At 39.2% G+C, this 21,321-nt stretch overlaps 1 protein-coding gene across 1 annotated transcript in view; it reads left to right on the top strand.

Moving 5' to 3' along the window:
- The window catches only part of LOC116841498 (cadherin-87A), a 38,878-nt gene that overhangs the window by 15,332 nt on the left and 2,225 nt on the right, over positions 1 to 21,321 (top strand). The window contains exons 2-24 of the mRNA XM_032809502.1: positions 5,511 to 5,768; positions 8,920 to 9,054; positions 9,708 to 9,900; positions 10,649 to 10,959; positions 11,754 to 11,909; positions 12,361 to 12,548; positions 12,650 to 12,812; positions 13,460 to 13,904; positions 14,218 to 14,409; positions 14,496 to 14,749; positions 14,998 to 15,130; positions 15,197 to 15,412; positions 15,615 to 15,914; positions 16,259 to 16,503; positions 16,703 to 16,996; positions 17,429 to 17,626; positions 17,688 to 17,910; positions 18,456 to 19,000; positions 19,094 to 19,269; positions 19,419 to 19,554; positions 19,820 to 19,944; positions 20,595 to 20,696; positions 20,775 to 20,988. Coding sequence (XP_032665393.1) covers positions 5,712 to 5,768; positions 8,920 to 9,054; positions 9,708 to 9,900; positions 10,649 to 10,959; positions 11,754 to 11,909; positions 12,361 to 12,548; positions 12,650 to 12,812; positions 13,460 to 13,904; positions 14,218 to 14,409; positions 14,496 to 14,749; positions 14,998 to 15,130; positions 15,197 to 15,412; positions 15,615 to 15,914; positions 16,259 to 16,503; positions 16,703 to 16,996; positions 17,429 to 17,626; positions 17,688 to 17,910; positions 18,456 to 19,000; positions 19,094 to 19,269; positions 19,419 to 19,554; positions 19,820 to 19,944; positions 20,595 to 20,696; positions 20,775 to 20,988 — 5,001 coding nt within the window. The 5' untranslated portion in view covers positions 5,511 to 5,711. The remainder of the gene's footprint in view (positions 1 to 5,510; positions 5,769 to 8,919; positions 9,055 to 9,707; positions 9,901 to 10,648; positions 10,960 to 11,753; positions 11,910 to 12,360; positions 12,549 to 12,649; positions 12,813 to 13,459; positions 13,905 to 14,217; positions 14,410 to 14,495; positions 14,750 to 14,997; positions 15,131 to 15,196; positions 15,413 to 15,614; positions 15,915 to 16,258; positions 16,504 to 16,702; positions 16,997 to 17,428; positions 17,627 to 17,687; positions 17,911 to 18,455; positions 19,001 to 19,093; positions 19,270 to 19,418; positions 19,555 to 19,819; positions 19,945 to 20,594; positions 20,697 to 20,774; positions 20,989 to 21,321) is intronic.

Here is a 21,321-nt window from a genome sequence, read left to right as displayed (position 1 = left end):
AGAACGGATTGAGCTGAACATAAAAGTTCGTTTTGCGATATTCACAAAAGATCTCGAGATATTAACCCTTATTGTGGGGTCAAATAGGCCCCAGAAAAAATAAATAAAGTAAATCTATAAAATAAAATATAATATAATAAAATAAATCTATATATTTTGGAAAAACTGCTTTTTTTCACAAAAATCTTAATTTCGATATTCAAAATAAATACCTATTTTGAAAATTCTATTATACTAATTTTTTTTTTAAAGATATATGTCTTGAGAGTAGTTTCTTAAAATTTTACCTTGAAATATTAAAAATTGGGTCAGTTATGATTTTTGGAGCAAATCAAGTCATTTTTCACGTTTTTTGGGCTTTCCAATTTTTTTCTTCATCTAAAATCAAATTTCGTCTAGAAAAATTATTCCGTCATATAAAGGGATGTTTGAAATATATCCTGGAATTTTTTCAAATAAAAAAAGCGAATAATTTTATATGCATAAATTTTATATACAATAATTTTTATTGTAGCAAACATTTTTGTAGCTGGGGTCGCGAAAGACCCCAGTATGCCCATTATGTGATTATATTGAAGTGTGCACAATAAGGGTTAATTAACCTTCTAACTGTGTTCGTTTCGGGTATAATTTAACCATGTTCAGGATCTAAATAGACCCAATGATGAGAACTTACTATTTAATTGATATATATGTATCTTTTTATTTCTTTTATTTTAGCATTATATAAAGTAACTTAGTACTGAGTTTATGTACTGACTTTTCCTAAAATAACTCGAAAAGTCGCGAAGTACCACATTTGTACTTAGAATATTACAAAAACTGTGTGAACTTTGAAACTGCTCAAAAAAGACCCAGAGCACAGGTAGAAGGTTAAAGAAGGTCGGTGAATAATCACGCGCGATACACTGAAAAATTGATACTCTTGTTCTTAGAAAAATCCTCTACAATAGACAGCAAGTGTAAAATATTCCAAACATAAGATTTATTCCTCTTGCTTTGAGAGGAAATTCTCTACACGAGGAGAGCCGTATCGCGCATTATCGTTCATCCATCTTCTGCAATTAATATCTTGAGATCTATCGCGAATATAGCAAAACGGTATGAGATTTTGTGCTCACCTCAATCCATTCTACGTTCCCACGAACGTTGCGGAGACGAAACTGGAACACCCAGTAGATACGACCACCGACGTGCCCCGCAAATGTATTCTCGTTAGAGATGCGCATCGCGATGTTACAAGTAACCTGCGACCGTCCCTGTATGTCGTCCATCCTTTATTTCACACCTATTTGTGATTCAACTCTGCACCAACGAAAATTTCTGTTGACTTCCTTATCTTAAACATAAATGAATGAAAAGTTAAATGAACAGACAGATAGATAAATCGATTGATTGACTGATACGTGACCAGATCGACAAAAACAGAGGGAGAAAATAAATAATATTAATCGTCCTGAAAGAAAAATATCTAAAAAATATAAAATATTTATTGGATACTAATTTTTTTCTTATTTGAAAGATATTTTATATTGGTGTAAAAATTAATATATTTATTAATAGTCATCGAATATATCTTTTGAGCAATTCAAAAAAGAGTATAAAAAAATTTAGTTCGTAGAAATACAAAAGTGATGGAAGTAAAACTAAGAAACCTGACATTCTGAGAAATTTAAATGATTTCGATTACCGAACCTGCAATGACTTTGATCTTAATTTATTCTTGCAAGATTATTATCCTGAGTAATAAACGTCTCTTTATTTCTTAGATATCTTTTCTCTCAATGTATTATTATAATGATAACTACAATAACAAAACCTTGAAAGTCTCTAGTTTCAAGCACTTGAAACAGTTATATATCGAGGAGATGACAATTAGACATATTGTGAGATAATTGTTATCTTTATTTGTTTCTCGAGCGCAAAACTCTTCTTCTCCTCCTTCTTTCCCTTTCTCCCTCTCTCTTCTCTTTCTCTCTTACTCTGTTTTTCTCCGGCCTACGTTAATAAAGTACTATAAACTCCATAGTTGAAAAAATATCTGCACAGACATACTCTTCCTCTCTTCCCGTATAGTTTTATCTGGTCGTTCACGGAGTGGGGGAGAAGTTGGGAAGAAGAGGGATAGACGGGGGAGAGTTCTGCGAAAATACAACTACAACCATAACGGCTTTTCTATCTTTTCGGAAGTGGCGCGGTCACACAACATATCTTTCGTTTTCCCGGCCCTCCCCTCGCCGTCTTTTCGTCCTCCAGTTCGCCAGATAATTCTGCCGGTATTCTTGGGTTTCCTGTCGGTTGCAGACGAGCACGGGCAGCTACTTTCGGACGACACAATGCCGCCACCATCACTAAGCACTACCACTATTCTTCCGCCCCGGGGGTGAGGAGAAGCTTCGTCTTTAGGGGCGCCGTGTATCGCGGCTACGTGCGCAACATCGCGATCTGTCGGACAAAGGGGCGCGCGGGTTGCAACGGGAAGCTCTCTTCCTCTCTTCCGCCCACCTACCGCTTTTATTTCGGTGCCGGTGCAACCGACATGCCCGCGATACGAATTGCGGCTCATCGCCAGCCGACACTGCCGAATTCGAATCGTACCATTCTGTAGAAAAATTCGAACTTTTAACTATTTGGTCGTGGGCGCGCGTGTGTAAACTGTGCAGACGACATACGACAAGAACAGGCTGGAGATAGTAAAAAAATTCAACTGTAATTAGAAAAAAAGAAATACACCAAATGGATCAATATGAACGCTCGATATTCAACCTTAGAAAAATTTTCTCCGTCCTCGTGGGTGTATAAACTGTGAAAACATATGATAAAATCAGGCTGGAGATAATAAAAAAATTCAACTTTAATTAGAAAAAAAGAAATACACCAAATGGATCAATATGAACGCTCGATATTCAACCTTAGAAAAATTTTCTCCGTCCTCGTGGGTGTATAAACTGTGAAAACATATGATAAAATCAGGCTGGAGATAATAAAAAAATTCAACTTTAATTAGAAAAAAAGAAATACACCAAATGGATCAATATGAACGCTCGATATTCAACCTTAGAAAAATTTTCTCCGTCCTCGTGGGTGTATAAACTGTGAAAACATATGATAAAATCAGGCTGGAGATAATAAAAAAATTCAACTTTAATTAGAAAAAAAGAAATACACCAAATGGATCAATATGAACGCTCGATATTCAACCTTAGAAAAATTTTCTCCGTCCTCATGGATGCGTGTATAAACTGTGAAAACATACGATAAGATCAGGCTGGAGGTAATAAAAAAATTCAACTTTAATTAGAAAAAAGAAATACACCAAATGGATCAATATGAACGCTCGATATTCAACCTTAGAAAAATTTTCTCCGTCCTCGTGGGTGCGTGTATAAACTGTGAAAACATACGATAAGATCAGGCTGGAGATAATAAAAAAATTCAACTTTAATTAGAAAAAAAGAAACATACACCAAATGGATCAATATAAACGCTCGATATTCAACCTTAGAAAAATTTCCTTCGCCCTCGTCGGCGTGTGTGAACTGTGAAAACATACGACAAGATCAAGCTGGAGATAGTAAGAAAAAGAATAACTCCACACTAGTTGAAAAAAAAGAAACATATGCTAAATAGGTCAATTCGAGCGCTCGAAAATTGCATCTTCGAAAAATTTCCCTCGCCCAATTATTCGCGCAATTACCGGCAATTACCCGCGTATTGCAGCGTCACAATGCGGAAGTGGCCGGCGGCTTTATGCAAAATCGGACACATCCGTCCGCGGGCGAGCCCATGCGCGGCGCCTTTCCGCTTGCGCATCGATAAGAGCGCAAATGCACGTGATAATTGGCTGACGAGCGTGTGGCACGTAGGTACCACAATGTTGGCGCCGCTGAAAGCTAGGCGAGCACACTACATGTAACCCGCGGCTGCAACCTGCATTCAATCCCGCTCGCATTAAAAATCCATCCCCCGTCCCTCCTCTGTCTGCTCGCTCAACGGCCCGGCCATTGGCTCTTGTAATTAGTAATCGGCTCGCGTTACAGCTCGCGCCGTCTCGTTACGCGATTTATTCGCCGCCGAAGACAAGGATTTGCGGGATCTGTCCGTCCAGCTGTCCCTCTATTGAAAATTCGCAAAAACGCGGAATCAGAAAACGCGATCCCGCTCGTCACAGTCTGACAGACTGTACGCACGTCTGAATAGCCGCGAGCTGATTTTTGTTTCGCGGATTGCACCCGTGATCCCGCTGCTTACAATGTAACGGCTAACGAGAGTGGCGTTTTTCGCCCTCAAAGTTCCCCTCGTCGCGATCGTGATTCCATGCGCGCCGATGGTAGAGGATACAAGTAAGGCTCTCCGAGCACGGTGAATCATTAACGACGTGTAATGAGCAACGGGGAACACAAATGGCGCAAAAATTAAGACGCGACGCGCGTCCGCTCGCCGCCATGATGAAGTGCGTTCAACGTTGGCTGCGGAAACGCAGTATCCATCAAGTTTATTGGATTAGGCTTGATCCTATTATGGGATTAACGGGAGATTCATATCCCTGTCTCTTCCAAAACAGAGCTAACGAGCTTCCACCAGAAATATCGTGTCGCTTTTTATATCTGCGTGTATTAATAAAGCGTGTCGACCGTGGTCTTCGGCGCTGACGTTAACTGTCTTCCTGTCTCGGGAAAGAAAGATCATATATGAATTTTGCCCCATTGCCAAATATCTTCAAATCAAAACCACTGTACTGCTGGGTTCGTTAATCGACGTAATTGTTATTTGATTTTCTAGAAAATGTCATATATTTTTAATTTATTTTGATCACATTATTTTTGCGAAATAATTTTTTTTAATTCCTGTGCAAAGAGAACGCTGCGAATAAAATATAACTATAAATCTCTATATACAAAAATACAACTATAATCTCGTAAAATCGGTCAGGAGAAAATTAATACTCCAGTGAGACAAATTGAGACGCGAAGTGCAAAATTGACGTTCCATGTCGCGCTGACTCAATTCCGCTGGCTTAATAACCAGCACAATTTATTTAACCCATCAAGAGCTACGAAATGAGAGACAGAGCTATAAGCCCATCAAGAGATATATCGTTGAAAGCAAGGCAGGAAAATTCTCAATATATTTACAAATTCTCGACACGACACGATATGTTTATGTTCTCTGAAGCTTTCGCGTTAATTACGGAAAGAAAAAAGAAATATAAAGTCAAAGAAGTAGTGCGCCAAACATTAATCCTGCCTACACTGAGAAAAATCACCCGATAAAAAACTAACAAGTGGATTTTTCCAATCAAAATACCGATGAAATTTTATATCCGACCAGGGAACATCCGATGAGAAATAATTCATTTCCTAATTGGATACAAAAATTCATTTTGATCGGAGATATCCGCTTGTTAATTTCTTACCGAATAATTTCTCTCAGCGCGCGACGCTTCTGCAAGAAGCGCGTTCGTGCAACGATATTAACCGTGTTTCTCTTCATTGTGTCTGCATGATCAGGAGAACGACACGATACGCTTCCGGGTGACTCTGGAGGACGAGGTGCCCGCGGGACAGCAGCCCAACATCGTCGGCGTGGACGCATATGTGATCGTGCTGGACGAGAACGACAATCCGCCTCACTTCCTCGGGGTGCCGTACGAGGCTGTGGCGGAAGAGGACACCCCGGTCGGCTCCACTATACTGCCTGGTATTAGAGTCATGGACCCTGACCTATTGGGCGACATCATAGATCTAACGTGTGTCCCGCAGCCACAGGTGAGTCGTTAATACACGTTGGCGCGGTAATGTTCCGTGAAAGATATTTTTACGTGGTTGCGCACCGAATATCTCACTTTCCCTTCTCCTCCTCCTCCTCCTCCTCCTCCCCCTCACCGACGTACAGTGGGGACAAATAGAAATTTACTGTTCAAAAATCGCTAGAGACCACAATTTCATAGCAATAGGGATGATTTTTTTTTTTTTTTTAATTAAACGTTAATCAATATAGAAAAAACTGCCGAGCCCGATTTTTTTTTAATTCTTCTAAACGTTGCAATATTAATAAGAATTAAGTTCGTATTCAGCAACCTAAACCTAATATACCTTACAGTGACACATTTCGTGCTACAGAAACATTTTTTTCATATCGACTATGGGATTGACAGACAGCTGTTAAATACCAGATCTTAGTACTGACTTTACATTTATGTTGAACGACTTTGTATATCCTATTGCAACACATATACTGTGTTAAAGCATAGTGATTTTGTTTATGTTGACAGGAGATTAGCAATTGTCAACTGCCAAATTCTGATTTTTGTATCAGATTCGTAATCAGCGACGTTTAATCTTAGTATACTGTACTATGCAACGAAAAGATGGAAAGTTTTCCAATTGGAGTGGTTCATGAAACTTGATAATTTTTTTACAAATTCTTATTAATATTGCAACATTTAGAAGAATTTAAAAAAAATCGGGCTCGACAGTTTTTTTCTACATTGATTAACGTTTAATTTAAAAAAAGTGCATCCCAATTGCTGTAAAATTGTGGCCTCTAGCGATTTTTGAACAGTAAATTTCTATTTGTCCCCACTGTGCGATGGAGGCTCCCGGAGGAACATTTCGGACGAACTGCGCGCGCACACATGCGTGCACAAAATGACACTTTGGTTTCATTGTTGCTTGGTAAACATCAATTAACATTACACGAATGTCATAATTTCGCACTCCACCCGATGAAACTACTACATATGTTATGTACATATGTCATGTTGCACTTACTGAGTGGGAAATCATAACGTGGGTGGGATATATGTTACTGTTAGCCGGTGTTTACTGAATTGTTTCGAGCAATCTGTCCGCGGTTCATACTTCAGAGAAAAACACATGTTGGTGGTAACTGTATAGGGTGATAACTATATATTTCACCATCATATATTTACACTTCATAAATTTTACACTTGTGATTTTTCGCGCACATCCTCCTAGCACTTAGCTCTTACGCGTCCTCTTAAATATTTACATTCGGCTTTAGTCGCAATAATCACAAAATAGTTTATCAAACCGTATACATTGATCCTATAAAACGAAACGTATACACTGAGAGAAAAATTATCTAAAAATCAACAAATATTTCTTTGATGGGTGCCATTAATATATTTACTTAAATCTAAATTCTCTTTATTTAAATCAAATATTGTTTACCTGATTTAAATAAACAATATTTGGTTTAAATAAAGAGAATTTAGATTTAAATAAATATGTTAATGGCACTCATCAAAGGAATATTTGTTGATTTTTAGGTAATTTTCTCTCAGTGTAGTTGTCATTACTACACTGAGAAAAAAATACTTGAAAATTTATTTGCGCGATATAAGGTTTACATTCGCAGAAATTAACTTTATATCCTACAGGTGAATCTTGTAAGTATTTATTTCTCAGTAATGAGACTTGGAGCAAACGCCACGCGATTTCGTATAGCGATTTTTCGTTATCGATGTATGCACTTCTCTTCATTTTAAGCTTCGCAAACATGTCTCTCTTCTTTGGCGTCTTTTGCACGCGGATCGGGGAGAAAACGGCGCAGCTATATATTATAGTACGTATAACACTAACCTCCTACGTCATATCCACTCAATAAATTCCACGGGGCCGTTAGGCGCGGCCAATAAAACCGTGAAATCTTTTAACTAATGGCACGGCGGCTTTACGGTAACAAACTTTCGTGCTCCGTTTTCGTCCTCTACACGACTGCTGGCCATACAATGCAATTCGTCCAGTTATTAAGCGGGACTTACGCCTGACAATGCTCAGTGTAGCCGCGGAATTTTCCATTAACGATCCACCGCTTATCAACAGCGCGAAAACGCGGTAAATAATCGGAAGCGCACCGCCCACAAGCAGGATATTCGCAAACCTCGCCATAAATTAGACATATATTCATTTCGCGGATTAGAGTAATTTAGGAACATTTTGGCTCGTGGGAGATCTTGGCACTTTCATAATTTAGCAGCATTATGGAAGCTCCGAAAGATGATAGATGATAATAGATGTAGTTATAAATGTTCACAGATATTCAGAAACTTCTCAACTGTATATACCGAAATTTAATACGTGAGGCGATCAATTGTAAACCGAATTGAAATTCTAACAATTTTATATTTGGCGAATCTACTTTTTTACAAGTAATAACGAAAATAAATTATTTATGCTGGAATAAAAGTGCCTTTCATATGTCTCGTTAAAAAACTCGAGTTCTTTAACAAGTTTCTTTAACAACAAACGCGACTATCTGACATCTGAGTTGTCACATCTAATGTCAAAGACAACATGACATGTTGAAGTGCAAACACAAGAGAATAAAGTCAATAATACACGAAGAAAATATTATAAGAAAAAAAATTACGTTAAGATTACGTTAAAATTTTTTGTAAAACTGAACTGTAGTGAAATTTTAATATAAATTACAACAGAAACAATAAATTTGACACGACCTACTTGATATGAAAGACATTCAAGATAATTACAATAATTTTGTAGTAAAAATTCATTACTACCATGATTACCGAAATTTCGTCGTATTTTTTCCTACAATATTTCCTCCATGTGTTTTATAGCGAGTCTCATTACAATGCCGTTGAAATTTCGCGATAATTTCACGCGGGTTGTCGCCAACGTCGACGCCGCTCGAGGATTAACGGGGATTTTGCGAACACTCGCCAGAAAAGGCCCATTCATCGCGTCGCTGATGCCACCTAATTTGCACACGCGGAGCGAGTTCGCGTAAAGCGATCGCACGTGCGATCGTGCAGAGACGCACGTGCATAATACGTCGCCATGCGCTCGCGAATATGAAGCGTTCGCGATGCAAGGCGATGGACGTGACTCGAGGCGCGTATGAGCGTGTGACGGCCAACTTTTGTTGCAGTTCCTGGATGCCTGCGAGAAGTTCGGCATCAAAACAGTCGAGAGGAGCCAGAATACATACGTGGGCGCCCTGGTGCTCAAGCAGCCCCTCGACTATCGGGAGAGGCCTTTCTACCAGTTGCTGCTGCGAGCAAGCGTGAGTAGTTGCGGGGAGAGAACTCGAGAATTGATTTTAATTATGCGACTACGTGTGGCGAAGCTGCATGCGCGCACGTAGAGAGGAGAAGCTTTCGCGTTTCTGGGCAACGCGTCGGATAAATCTACTCGTAGCGCAAGACGCGCGAGCCGTAATGCCGAGATTGCCGTGAAATTCGAATACTGATGCATATTTGCACGCTAACGAGGCGCGGCAATGACACCGGCTGACTTCGTCGTTGCTCAGCGATCCTCCTTTGATCCATTCAATTCGATTTTTATTTAGATTCCGCGCGCGAGTTCCGAAATATACAATGTAACTTCGGCTTTAAATCGCAACGCTCCGTTTTTCAAGAAGGGGGCTCATATTATTTAAAATAGACGCGCAACAGCTCCGGTAAAGAACTCCATCGAGTTTACGTTACTTCAAAAGGTTACGGATAAAAGGCAGTCGGCGCCCCGATGGAAATCGGAGACCTTAGTTACCTCAGTCACCCTTTGATTCGCGTCGGCGCCGTTCCGAAGTTAAAATACATCGCGAAACTCGCGTCGAGAGGTTCAAGCTCGTGTTCTCGGCGTTAGCGAAAGGGAGGGAAATGCAATCCTCTGCGCTGTCGCGCAAATCAGTCGGAATAAGCAATTTTTTTCCCGCAGGACGGCCTGAACAATGGAACTACTGGCGTGGAGATCAAAGTGGCGGACATTCAGAACAGTCCGCCGGAATTCCTGGATTCGCTAACAGGTGTAGTCCGCGAGGACGACCCCATTGGGACCCTCGTGATGACCGTGAAGGCCCGAGACGGCGATAGAGGCATGCCACGAAAGATGATCTACGAATTGGTCACCAGTGAGTCCATCTTCCATTATCAAATCACACACATACACACACACATACATTTTAGAAACACTTGAAAATTTATTTTTAAGAGGAAAAAAATTTGAAAAAATTTATTTTTGTGAAATATATAAAGTTTATTCTTTACAAAATAAAATTTATTTCTGTGAAAATTTCAATTAAATTGTTCTGTGAATTTTATTTACGGGATAAAAATTTATCTCATAGAAATAAACACAAGTAGTCCACGGAAATGAACTTTTACCCCACTAATAAATTTTCATATTTTCTTCTCAGTGTTCTCTTTTCATACTTCACGTATTAAACATAAAATTATGCTCAAATCAAATTCGAATTTTTAAACCATGTCTACGCACGCTAACGGAAACAAAAATTCAAAGAAACGTATGCAAAAATCCATTTAATTTTTCATCGATTCTGACGTCGACTTCAGTGTGACTACAATTTAGAGAGAAAGGGGAAGAATCAGGGATCTTAACTATAAGAATATAAATATGTTTCAAATATTAGCTTCCTTATTTGTATAAAATTATTATCAGGAAATTGCCAAATAATTCGAGAAGCTGAAAGTTTTAGATCGAGCCTTAAATTGTTCCAATTTCTCGGGTTCACGGATACAGTTGGAGCGTTCAATCGCGCAGTTTCGCCCGAATTTCCTGACCAAACTCTAACAGCAATAGGCTCCCACTGCATCGCTGATTGCAACGACGACCACGACGTCAAACATCTATCTTTGCAGACCCGTTCGATTATTTTTTGCTGGATGACGATACGGGCGAGCTGAGGACGGCAAAGCCATTGGACAGGGAGGCACTAGAGAACTCGACGGGCGTACTCACGCTAATTGTGAAAGCCCGCGAGTTGATCGACGGTATACCCGGCAACGATAAACTGACGGTATCGACGGCCGAAGCCACCGTCACGATTAAGGACGTCAATGACGAGCCACCCACGTTCAATCGGCGCGAGTATAACATCGAGATCCCAGAAAACGTGCCGGACGGCACGCCATTACCGCATCTAGACATGACGGTTAAAGATCCGGATGTGGTGAGCGCTCGCTAATTAATCTCCTAGAACGTATCGCGCTCCTCAGCTGAAATGCAATCCTTTCATCGCTTGAGGCTATCTTTGTCACTTATATTTGAGCTATATCGAACTATAATATCACAGAAGCGGGAAATATAGATGTAAGTTTAGATCTAAATTTCAATAATTTAGATTTAAATTTAGTTAATATATATATGTATAAATTTACAGCTAATTTAAATCTTTAATTTAGAGATAAATTAGGCAAATTTTTTATTTAATCAAATTAATTGAATATCAACGCAAGTATAAAATAAAATTTTAAGAGAAAAATATGAATGTAAATTTAAATAATTCAGATTTAAATTTAATCAATTTACATCTAAATTCAACTAATTGAAATCTGAATTTAAATTTAGAAAGACAAATAAAATGAATTGTAGATCTAAATTAATTGAATATCAAGGCAAATATAAATTCTTCTCTTCAGTTAGATGTCGAGGTAAATTGATTTTTCCGCATTTAATAATATAGATTGGCAAAACGAATCGCAAGCTCCATTTTTTATTCATCATATTTGAATAAATAGCTGTAAATGTAATGAAACTTTCGATAATTTACTCAAGCTATAATTTATTTAAAAAGCTTTTCGTCCAAATAATCATCGTTGCACGTATTGATCACAGTCATTGGATGTCATATTTTCGTTATTTGCTCGTTATTTTCTTCCGCCTTGCTCTTGTACAGTAAGAGAGAGAAAGAGAGGAGTTTCGTCGTTCGCGTAGCGGAAAGTAAAATGACATTTCGACTTTAAGGGCTTAAACTCCGTATTCTCCCTACGACTAGAAGATATAACGGGTGCGTTCACAGTGGAACCGGTGCTGGCAACCGGAAGCACATCTGTGAACATTCGCGTTACGAATGGCTCGCTCGACTACGAAAACCCTAATCAACGGAAATTTATTATCCTGGTAAGTTACTGAGGACACTTACGCTTGTCTCTTTGAATTAGTTTCTCGTGGACATTATCGGATTATCCGGTACCTTTTTCAGAGAAGAGACAATTCCGCGCGAAAAGGTTCGAATTCAGCAAACGCGAACAAATGCGATCATAATGCGGGGAAGCGATTGAATGTACTTAAACGATTTTCATTGAACACTGTCTTCGGTAGTTGTGCTGAATTTTGTGCGCAACGCGCACTCCAATTGTATCACAGAGAGAAAACCAAATTAACGTAATAATTAAATTCACTCGAAACATTTTGCAAAATCAATAGAAATCGTTAGATGCGCTTTGAACGACTGATGAGAACACGAGAGTATCTTAAGTTTTAGGGACGTTCTAGTCGATGTAAGAAATGGCACTTGTTTGCGCGAATAACAGGTGAATGCGCGGCTTGCCGCCACGATTATCGTGTTCAGGTCGTTGCCGAGGAAGTTCACACGAGCCCAAAGCTGTCATCCACGGCGACAGTAACTATCGCTATTACGGATGCAAACGACAACGCGCCTTCCTTTGGGAGCCCCACGTATACGTCCACAGTGTCCGAGACGGCACCGCCGGGCAGCCCAATTATAACGATCATGGCCAGAGATCGCGATAGCGGACGGTAAGGTTTCGTTAATTCTACACTCTGTAGTCCCGCGCGCTAAACTCCGAAGCGTGTCCCTGTCGTCGCGCGCTCTCATCGATTGCAATTCTGTCCCGCAGCTTCGGCACCGCCGGCATAGTCTATCAATTACTCGGCCAGGGCGCGGAACATTTCGCGATCGACAGGAAAACTGGCGCCATCACCGTTGCGCCGTGCCCGACGCCCGGTATGTCACCGTGTCTGGATTACGAACAGCAGACAGAATACTTCCTCACTTATAAGGTACTATTTTATCTATAACATTTTATCATCGTTCACTTTGTGAAGTTCACAAATATATTAACAAATAATTAAGTGAGTTTTTTAAAAGTAGGCGAGAAATATAGTCTACGTTCCTTTTTACAAAGTTATTCATATGATACCTCTGAAATGTTTTTTATTGGTACTTAACAGATCTGTGAATTAATGAATTTATGTACACACTGAGAGAAAAAGCACATAAAAAAGAAAATATTTTTTGGATAGTTACTAATAACATATTTATCTAAATATAAATCTTTTATCTAAATAAAGTAAACAATTACTTTCATGAAAAGTTAAGATTTCCTTAAGGGGTATTAAGAAAACATACATTTTCTTATTTAAAAAATTATACTGATATAAAAACATGAAAAAATATTGTTTCTAACATATTTGTACAGTTAATCCCAACAATTAGTTGTTTGAAAAGTGTGTCATCTTGCCCCGGTCTTCTCTATCCATTAAATAATAACTATCAACTCAGGCAAGGTAAGGTAGCAAGGTGACGTCTTTAGAAAATCAAGATTTCTTTACAGAGGCAGCAGAAGAATTCTGAATAAAGTTGTCTTCTGATATTTGTCTTTATTTGTCCTTGATTCTTCCTGATAAAGTTCTCTTCTCTTTTGTAGGCGACAGACGACAACGGGGAAGGGCAAACGACGAGCGTTTCATTGCGCATCACCGTGACGGACGCGAACGACAGTCCACCTCGTTTCCTGCAAGACAGGTATCGTGCAGTGGTGGACGAGGGTGCCGAAAAATTCGAGCCCGAGCTGAAGGTACAAGCACGCGACAAGGACAAAACGTCCAAGATCACGTATGCTCTAGTGGGCGGCAACGAACTAGGACTGTTCGCTATTGATCCGGATACTGGCGAGATCACCATCAAGAACGGGAGTCCAGTCGACATGACCAACGCCACTCATGATTGGATTGCCTTAACGATACAAGCGAGCGATGGCATATTCGTAGATTCCGCGCTCGTCAATATCACCGTTCGTGACGTTAACAACAACGCGCCCGTGTTCCCGCATGACATATACACAGCGAGCATCCCGGAAATATCGCCAATAGGCAAGTTTAATCCCGGATTAAAATGCAGTATCCTTTAGTATTTGAAAAAGTTTGTTATAAACGAGTCAGTAAAATTATTTTATTCCCTCTTTATACTTTGCCCGGTAAATATATGTTTCGTAGAAATAATATATAAACAAATTCATGCATTGAATTACCACTTATAGCGATTGGTTTCAGAATAAGTTGTAATGGTCGATCAATTTAAATACTTTTATTTTAGTCAGTACTAAGTGCATATCTTTTGATATGAAATCATGATTATATTTATCAAAACATATTATATATATATATATATATTTTTTTTTTACAGGAACTGTTGTGGAAGAAGTAACCGCGACAGACGCCGACAGTGGAGTGAATGCAGAGCTGGTGTACAGAATACAGAAGGGTGCTTTCGACAACTTCGCCATCAATGAGACTACTGGTGTTGTCACTGTGTCCAGAAAGTTGGATTACGACGAAAAGAATACATATCACGTAGAAGTAATAGCATTTGACAAAGGTAAACTTACTGCACAGTTATTACTAAATTGTTATTGAGCCAGTTTTGGGCTTCCTGTATAAAAGTAATCATATGTTTTATCGTAGGGACGCCGAGTCTAACCGGAACAACGACACTGATGATCGAAGTGGAAAACAGCAACGATAAGGCCCCATATTTTACGCCCGAGACACAACGAGCCGAAGTTACAGAGGACACGCCGATCGGCACGGTTTTCGCGACATTAAAAGCCACCGATCCGGACAGCACGAACCTTGAGGCTTTGAACTTTGCCATTTCCGAGCCAATCACAGCTATTGACAGAAACGGCCAACGAGTCAACGACAGCAAATCTTTTAAAGTGCGGAAAATATTTAATTTAACTTTTTATTTAAAAAATCTCACAATCGACGGGGGCTCCCCTTTACATTATTATTAAAAAATTACTATTCTTCTTACTTACTAATTTTTATCTACTAAAATAATAATTACTATTATTTTTATTTATCAAAATATTCCTTTTGTATTCTTGCGAGATCACTCTTTCCATCGAAGTATGTAGTTATATGATACAATAAGCCTTTAATGCGTTTGTTTGTGCTTCTGCAGGACTTCTTCGCGGTTGATCGCGCTACCGGACAAGTTTCCGTCGTTCGGGCACTTGATCGGGATATAGCAGCTACAGTGAGCGTCACGGTCGTTGTCAGCGACACCACTGCACCCACGTTGCAACAAGGACGAGGTAAACAAGACATTCGAGCTACGAAACAGATATTGTGATATTATTTATTGTATAATTCTTGAACAGGCAAACTAGTAGTCACTATTATTGACGTGAACCATATGGCGCCGGAATTCTTGAAGCCGTGGACTCGAGAGAATCCCCGGTATCTCATAGAAATGCAAGAGGAACAACCCACGGGCGCTATAGTTGGCGCCTTCACGGCGACGGACGCTGATAGCAACATAGCGGGATACGCCATCGATCCGCCGAGTCCTTACTTCAATATTGATAATATTACCGGTGAGTTGTTCATCACAGGTCTCATCAAACAGCCTCGCGTATCACCTATACATCTTCAAATCGAGAACGTTGGCTAATAAATAAACCGTAAAATTTATCATAATACAGCTTTCAAATATTAAATTACTAACTCTTTTTTCCAAAGGAGCACGAAAGAACGAAAGTGACTTTATTCCAAGTGTGATTGCGTTTCTGTTCACAGGAATCGTGAGAACCAGCCAAGTGATCGATTACGAGGAGACGAAGCAACTAGAATTCACGGTGATCGCTTACGATTCCGGAGTGCCTCAGCTTTCCGCGACCGCGAAAGTCACCGTTACCGTGATAAACGTGAACGACCAGGATCCGAAGTTTGAGAAGGAGCAGTACAACGCGTCGATAAAGGAGAATTCTCCGCCCGGCACTCGTGTTATCATCGTAAAAGCCACGGATGACGACGAGGGGTCGTTTGGCGACGTCAGTTACAATCTAATCGGCGAGCATGCTGCCGATTTTAATATTGGTAAGTTGGAATCGGTGAATGCATACATACGCCATCAATCACCGTGTACTTTCAGTCGCGTGGCAATTGAAGTCGTTTGTACGTCGTGTGCTCTTATCCTCAAAGGTCCTCGTTTGGTCTTAAGCTGCGTTCGGGGAGACTATTTGGCGCTAAAAGCGTGTTCTGTCCTTGTTACTTACTGAAAATTAAACAAGAACAGAACACGCTTTTAGCGCCAAATAGCGTCTCCTCGAACGCAGCTTTAATTTCATCTGCACAAGATGACGAAATAATCTGATGAAATTGATCACGCATAAACATCCGATTGTTTATTACCACTCGTACAGTGTTTATGCAATTTTCAGGACATGAAACCGGGGAGATCACCGTGGGCAGCGCCACGGTCCTCGACAGAGAGATGACGCCGGAAATCACAATAATGGTGATGGCCAGCGACGGCGCCCACGTCAATGTCCGACGTAGCACCACCGTGCCCGTGGTTGTCAAATTAATTGACGTGAACGATAACAGACCGATATTCTCGCAACACAGTTACAGAGCATCGGTCGCGGAAAATCTGTCCGTTAACCCGCCAGCACCCATTTTGCAGGTACTGCCAAATTTTCACCAATTTTTTTGCCACTTTAAACAAACAATCCACTAAAATTTTCTTCCCCGGCGACGATCGACAATCGCGCGGACAGTTATCGAATTTTTGCAGTTACGATGAAGCTCTTTGATTTAAGGGAGAGTTAGTGCTTTAATTACATTACGCGTGACAAGACTGATATACTGGCGATGCTTTTAAGGTACGAGCCGTGGATCAAGATGAAGGAGTCAACGGCGAGGTCTGGTACACGATCATCAACGGGAACGAGAACGAGTCGTTTTCGTTGAACCGCGAAACGGGAATTCTCTACCCCGCAGCCGCCCTCCTCGGCAGAGCCGGTTCTTACAGAATCGAGGTGGAAGCGCGCGACGGCGCCGGAAATGGGCCACACTCGGACAGGTGTTACGTCGACGTAAGAGTCACGCCCGTGAATCAACACAAGCCGCAATTCATAATGCCGGAATTAACGAACGCAACTGTTGAAGTGCCGGAGGTACGTGCGCATATTGAAACGCATAGAAATTTTTTCATTTCTCTCTAAATCTCTAATTTTCTCTGATAATTCTTATAAAAAAAACGTTAATAAATTTTTAATAAATTTTATAATTATATATATGTGTAATATATAATCCATACAGCACAAAAGTTTGAAAAAAATTTCAGAAAAATTTCAGAAAGGTTCAATGTTTTTGAAACTTTTCTAAAAGCTTTTTGACTCTTTTGTGTTGTATGGGAATTATATATAATCAACGAGCATACATTTATTAACGTACTACGTGCGCGAGATGTGGATAAGATGATATGTATAAATCAACATATATTTTATATATGTATTAAATTACGTCTCAATTGTCCTCTTTTCATTAAAATTCATTAAGATTCTTTAAGATTGATTGAAATTAATAGATATGTTCGCAAATTTTAGAACGCAGGTGTCCCGAATTATCTAATATTGACTGTGAAAGCGATCGATAGAGATCCCGGCGAGAATGGTCGCGTTAGCTATCACTTGAAGGTCGGCAACAGGAACGTTCAAGAAACCGAGGAATTCAATATAGATCAGGAGACTGGTGAACTTCGGTCAAAAATCATCCTCGATCGCGAGATCAAAAGCAAGTTCGAGGTGAGTGATGCATAACTTTCTAACGAGAAGCACCGTGAGACTTATTTGAATTATCCTTCAGCTCGTTCTGGTGGCAACCGATCATGGCAGTCCTACGGCATATGAGACTCTTCGTCTATTAACTGTTCAGTTAGTTGATACGAACGACAATGTGCCGCAGTTTTTCGAGGAATACAATTTTCACGTTTCGGAGAATCGTCCGAAGGATTATTTTATCGGCAAAGTAACGGCGGAGGACAAGGATGAAGGCAGACATGCCAAAATTTATTATTATATAGAAGCTGGTAAATATACAAATAATACTGATTTATATCAGATATTTTTTAAAACAATCGTACAATTTTTGAAAAGCGTATTCTGGAACTTGATTGAAGTCAAAAATTCTAATACGAAAATGTCAATCATCATTTATCACAATATTTCAACATTTAACATCGCATATTTTTGTAACTAAACTTTCAGTTAAAATGTTCTCTGTTCAAATGTATTCTATCTGAGAAATTATCTGAAAAATATAATTTTACTACTCACTGACTGCTCCTGGAACTTTGTTGGCAGAATGTCCCAACATTTTTATATTACGATTTTTTTTTTATTTCAATTAAGCTCCAGAATATACTATATATATTACTCGAGTATATATAGACAATCTAAAATTGCTTTTTTTACATCTGTACGTTCCTCAACAAACATAGTCGAAATTATCATCGCGACACGTTCAAATTAATCTTCAAGAATTAAATATTCCGATTTTAACTGAGAGATCCAGATTATATTGCTGTATATACAATCAGACAATATCCTTATGAATATATCAACGAATTATCAGGGAACGAAGGGTACGCGTTTTACATGGACAAGTCCGACGGCAGCATTTACGCGAACAAAACGTTCGATCGCGAAACGAGAGATAAGTACGTTCTCTCCATTCTTGCGTCCAACGATCCTGATCTCTACGTCAACCCTACACAATCCGGCCGACCGTTGACACGCAATCCTGAGCACGGGCACGCGAACGTGACGATTGTCGTGCTGGACGAGAACGACAATCCGCCGATTTTCGAACGCAACGACTATTACGCCGGTGTGAACTCCATGGCGAACATAAACGATTTCGTGACCAAAGTGACCGCGTCCGACCTGGACATCGGCGACAACGGCACCCTGCATTACTACGTCGCCGGTGCGAATCTCTACAAGTACGAATCGGATAAACCGAGCGGTTCAATAGTGCCGAGCCCGTTCAATGTCACGCAAGACGGGAAACTCGTTACAAGCGGATATATGGCGGAATACAATCAGGACAGATTCATCGTCGAAGTGATCGCCAAAGAGACAGCTATTCCGGAAAGATACGCGATGGCTAGAGTTCATGTAAGTTCTGTACGGTTGTAAGCCGTTGATAATACCAATCTTCCCCCAATTTACTCTCTTTACTCGCAACTTTATAAATCGTTTCATTTTAAGGTGTGGGTGTTCGAGCCGTCTCAGTTAATACGAGTCATATTGTCTCGACCTCCGGAGGAGGTGAATAGCGAACGCGATGAGATCGTCTCGGAATTGTCCAATGCTACACAAAGCAGGGTTGTGGTAGACGACATCAGATATCACGTTGACGCTTCTGGACACATACGCAGAGAATGGTAATTACACGCGGATAAAATCTCCCCTCCTCTTCGCATTTTTCTATTATATTATATTATATTATATTATATTATATTATATTATATTATTCTATTATATTCATTGACATCAATTCATTAAACATTATCTCATGATTCGTTTTTTACAGGTGTGATATGTACTTGCACGTTGTCGAGCCGAAAACTCAAACCATCGCGCCCATTCCTCAGGTGCTCAAAGTTATCGACGCGAAATACGATTTCTTGAAACACTACTACGCTGGATTTGCCATAGAGAATGTTGTGGTAAGTAACAAGTATGTTAAGTAAAGTTATTATTATGTCTAAAATGTGATTACTTAGTAACTTTTGTGAAAGTCACGTAAAACCAAATCGCTTGTAAATTTATACGAATAACAAGAATTGAGGAGAAATTAAGTTGGTAAAATTATTTAGAGGAATGCGTATAAATGCAAAATAAAATTGTACCGATCCAATTTTATTAAAATTTCATAGCCCAATAATTTCTTAATTTAATTACTTGAATAACTAATTCAATAATTTGTTATAGCCTGCGTATGCTGGAGTTCAAGAGGAACCGTTTGACCCTGCGCTTGCTGCCCTAATAGCTCTTTTAGTCGTTTTGCTCGTGGGAGCGGTCACCGTTACAGTAGTTTGTTGTTGCTTACGTCACTGGTAAGTGTACAAACATTTCAAAGAAAATGTTGAAAATATAAGTAGACCAGATCACATGATACAAATTTCAAAGGAAACCAAAGGAAAATAATTTTATCGTAAAATTATTGCATATATTTGCTTCAAGATTCAATTATTCAGATTATTTGCTTCGAGACTGTACTTGTATTCTCAACGTTTTGAGAGTATATATCCTCTTCTATAATAGAAATATTTTATTAAATATTTACTTAAATATTTTATTAAATATTTACTTAAATATTTTATTAAATATTTACTCAAAATCTCTCTCAATTGTCCTCTTTTCATTAAAATTCATTAAGATCCTTTAAGATTGATTGAAATTAATTAAAATTCAGAAAAATTTATTAAGATTTATTAAAATTCATTAAAATTTATTAAAATTCATAAAATTAATTTTATTATTATATAACAATTCAATAAGTTTTACGAATTGTAATGAATTGTAATAAATTTTGATTAATTTTATTGAATTTTAATCAATGTTGAGGAATTTTAATGAATTTTTATGAACGTAATGATTTTTTAATGAAAAGTGGTTAATTCAAAGAGATTTTCAGTAAAATATTTCCACCAGGGCTGACATACCTTATACTAGACATTACATCAACGTCCAATGTATATTTCAGGGTGATTACTGTACCGAATGATATACGTAAGAAGGACGGCCTAATCAAGAAACAGATCATCGACGAGTTGAATACAACGGAGAACCCTTTGTGGATCGAGCAGTGAGTACTGTTTTCCCAGCGTCATGAAGACCGCCGTCACACGTGACAATGCGTCATGCATTTCTTCTTCAATTGTAGGAAATTGAAGCTCTACGAGGAACAAGAATTGACGATGCAAGTGTTCAGCGAGCCTGACAGCGGTCTTGGCGACGAAAGACGCGGCAGTGGCGTGAGCGTCGGCATGGGGGACACGTCTCAGGACAACACGTATGCCACGATACAGCATCCATTGCCTGCGAACAGGCATCGTCCGACCACGCCAGACTACACGACGCTTCCTGGAAATCATAATGTACGCCAAGCAAACTTCACGAGTAACGTTACAATTGGCAATAGCATTTCACTGCACTGACAAACTCTCAATTCATTTAAATTAGCGAGTTCATTTCTTTCTCGTAACTTCGACCGTAACATAAACATTCGAGATGATTTATATTCGAGTTACATCTTGAAAGTATGCGAGGAAAAATATATTTGGATATAGAATATCTATCTAAAACTGGAAAAAAAACAGGAAACAAAAAGCACATTGTAGATTAAACTTAACACTGATCTGATTTTAAGTTATCTAAGTTTTCTAAGTTTTCTATAAGCTTTAATGTTTGAGAGAGAAAGAGAAAAAATT

The sequence above is a fragment of the Odontomachus brunneus genome, unplaced genomic scaffold (assembly GCF_010583005.1).
Source record: "Odontomachus brunneus isolate Ranch 3 - 2012 unplaced genomic scaffold, Obru_v1 Obru_scaffold_016, whole genome shotgun sequence".
In the NCBI taxonomy this organism is placed as follows: Eukaryota; Metazoa; Arthropoda; class Insecta; order Hymenoptera; family Formicidae; genus Odontomachus; species Odontomachus brunneus.
The sequence above is the reverse complement of the archived record's forward strand: the minus strand, read 5'-3'. Positions and strand labels throughout refer to the sequence as shown.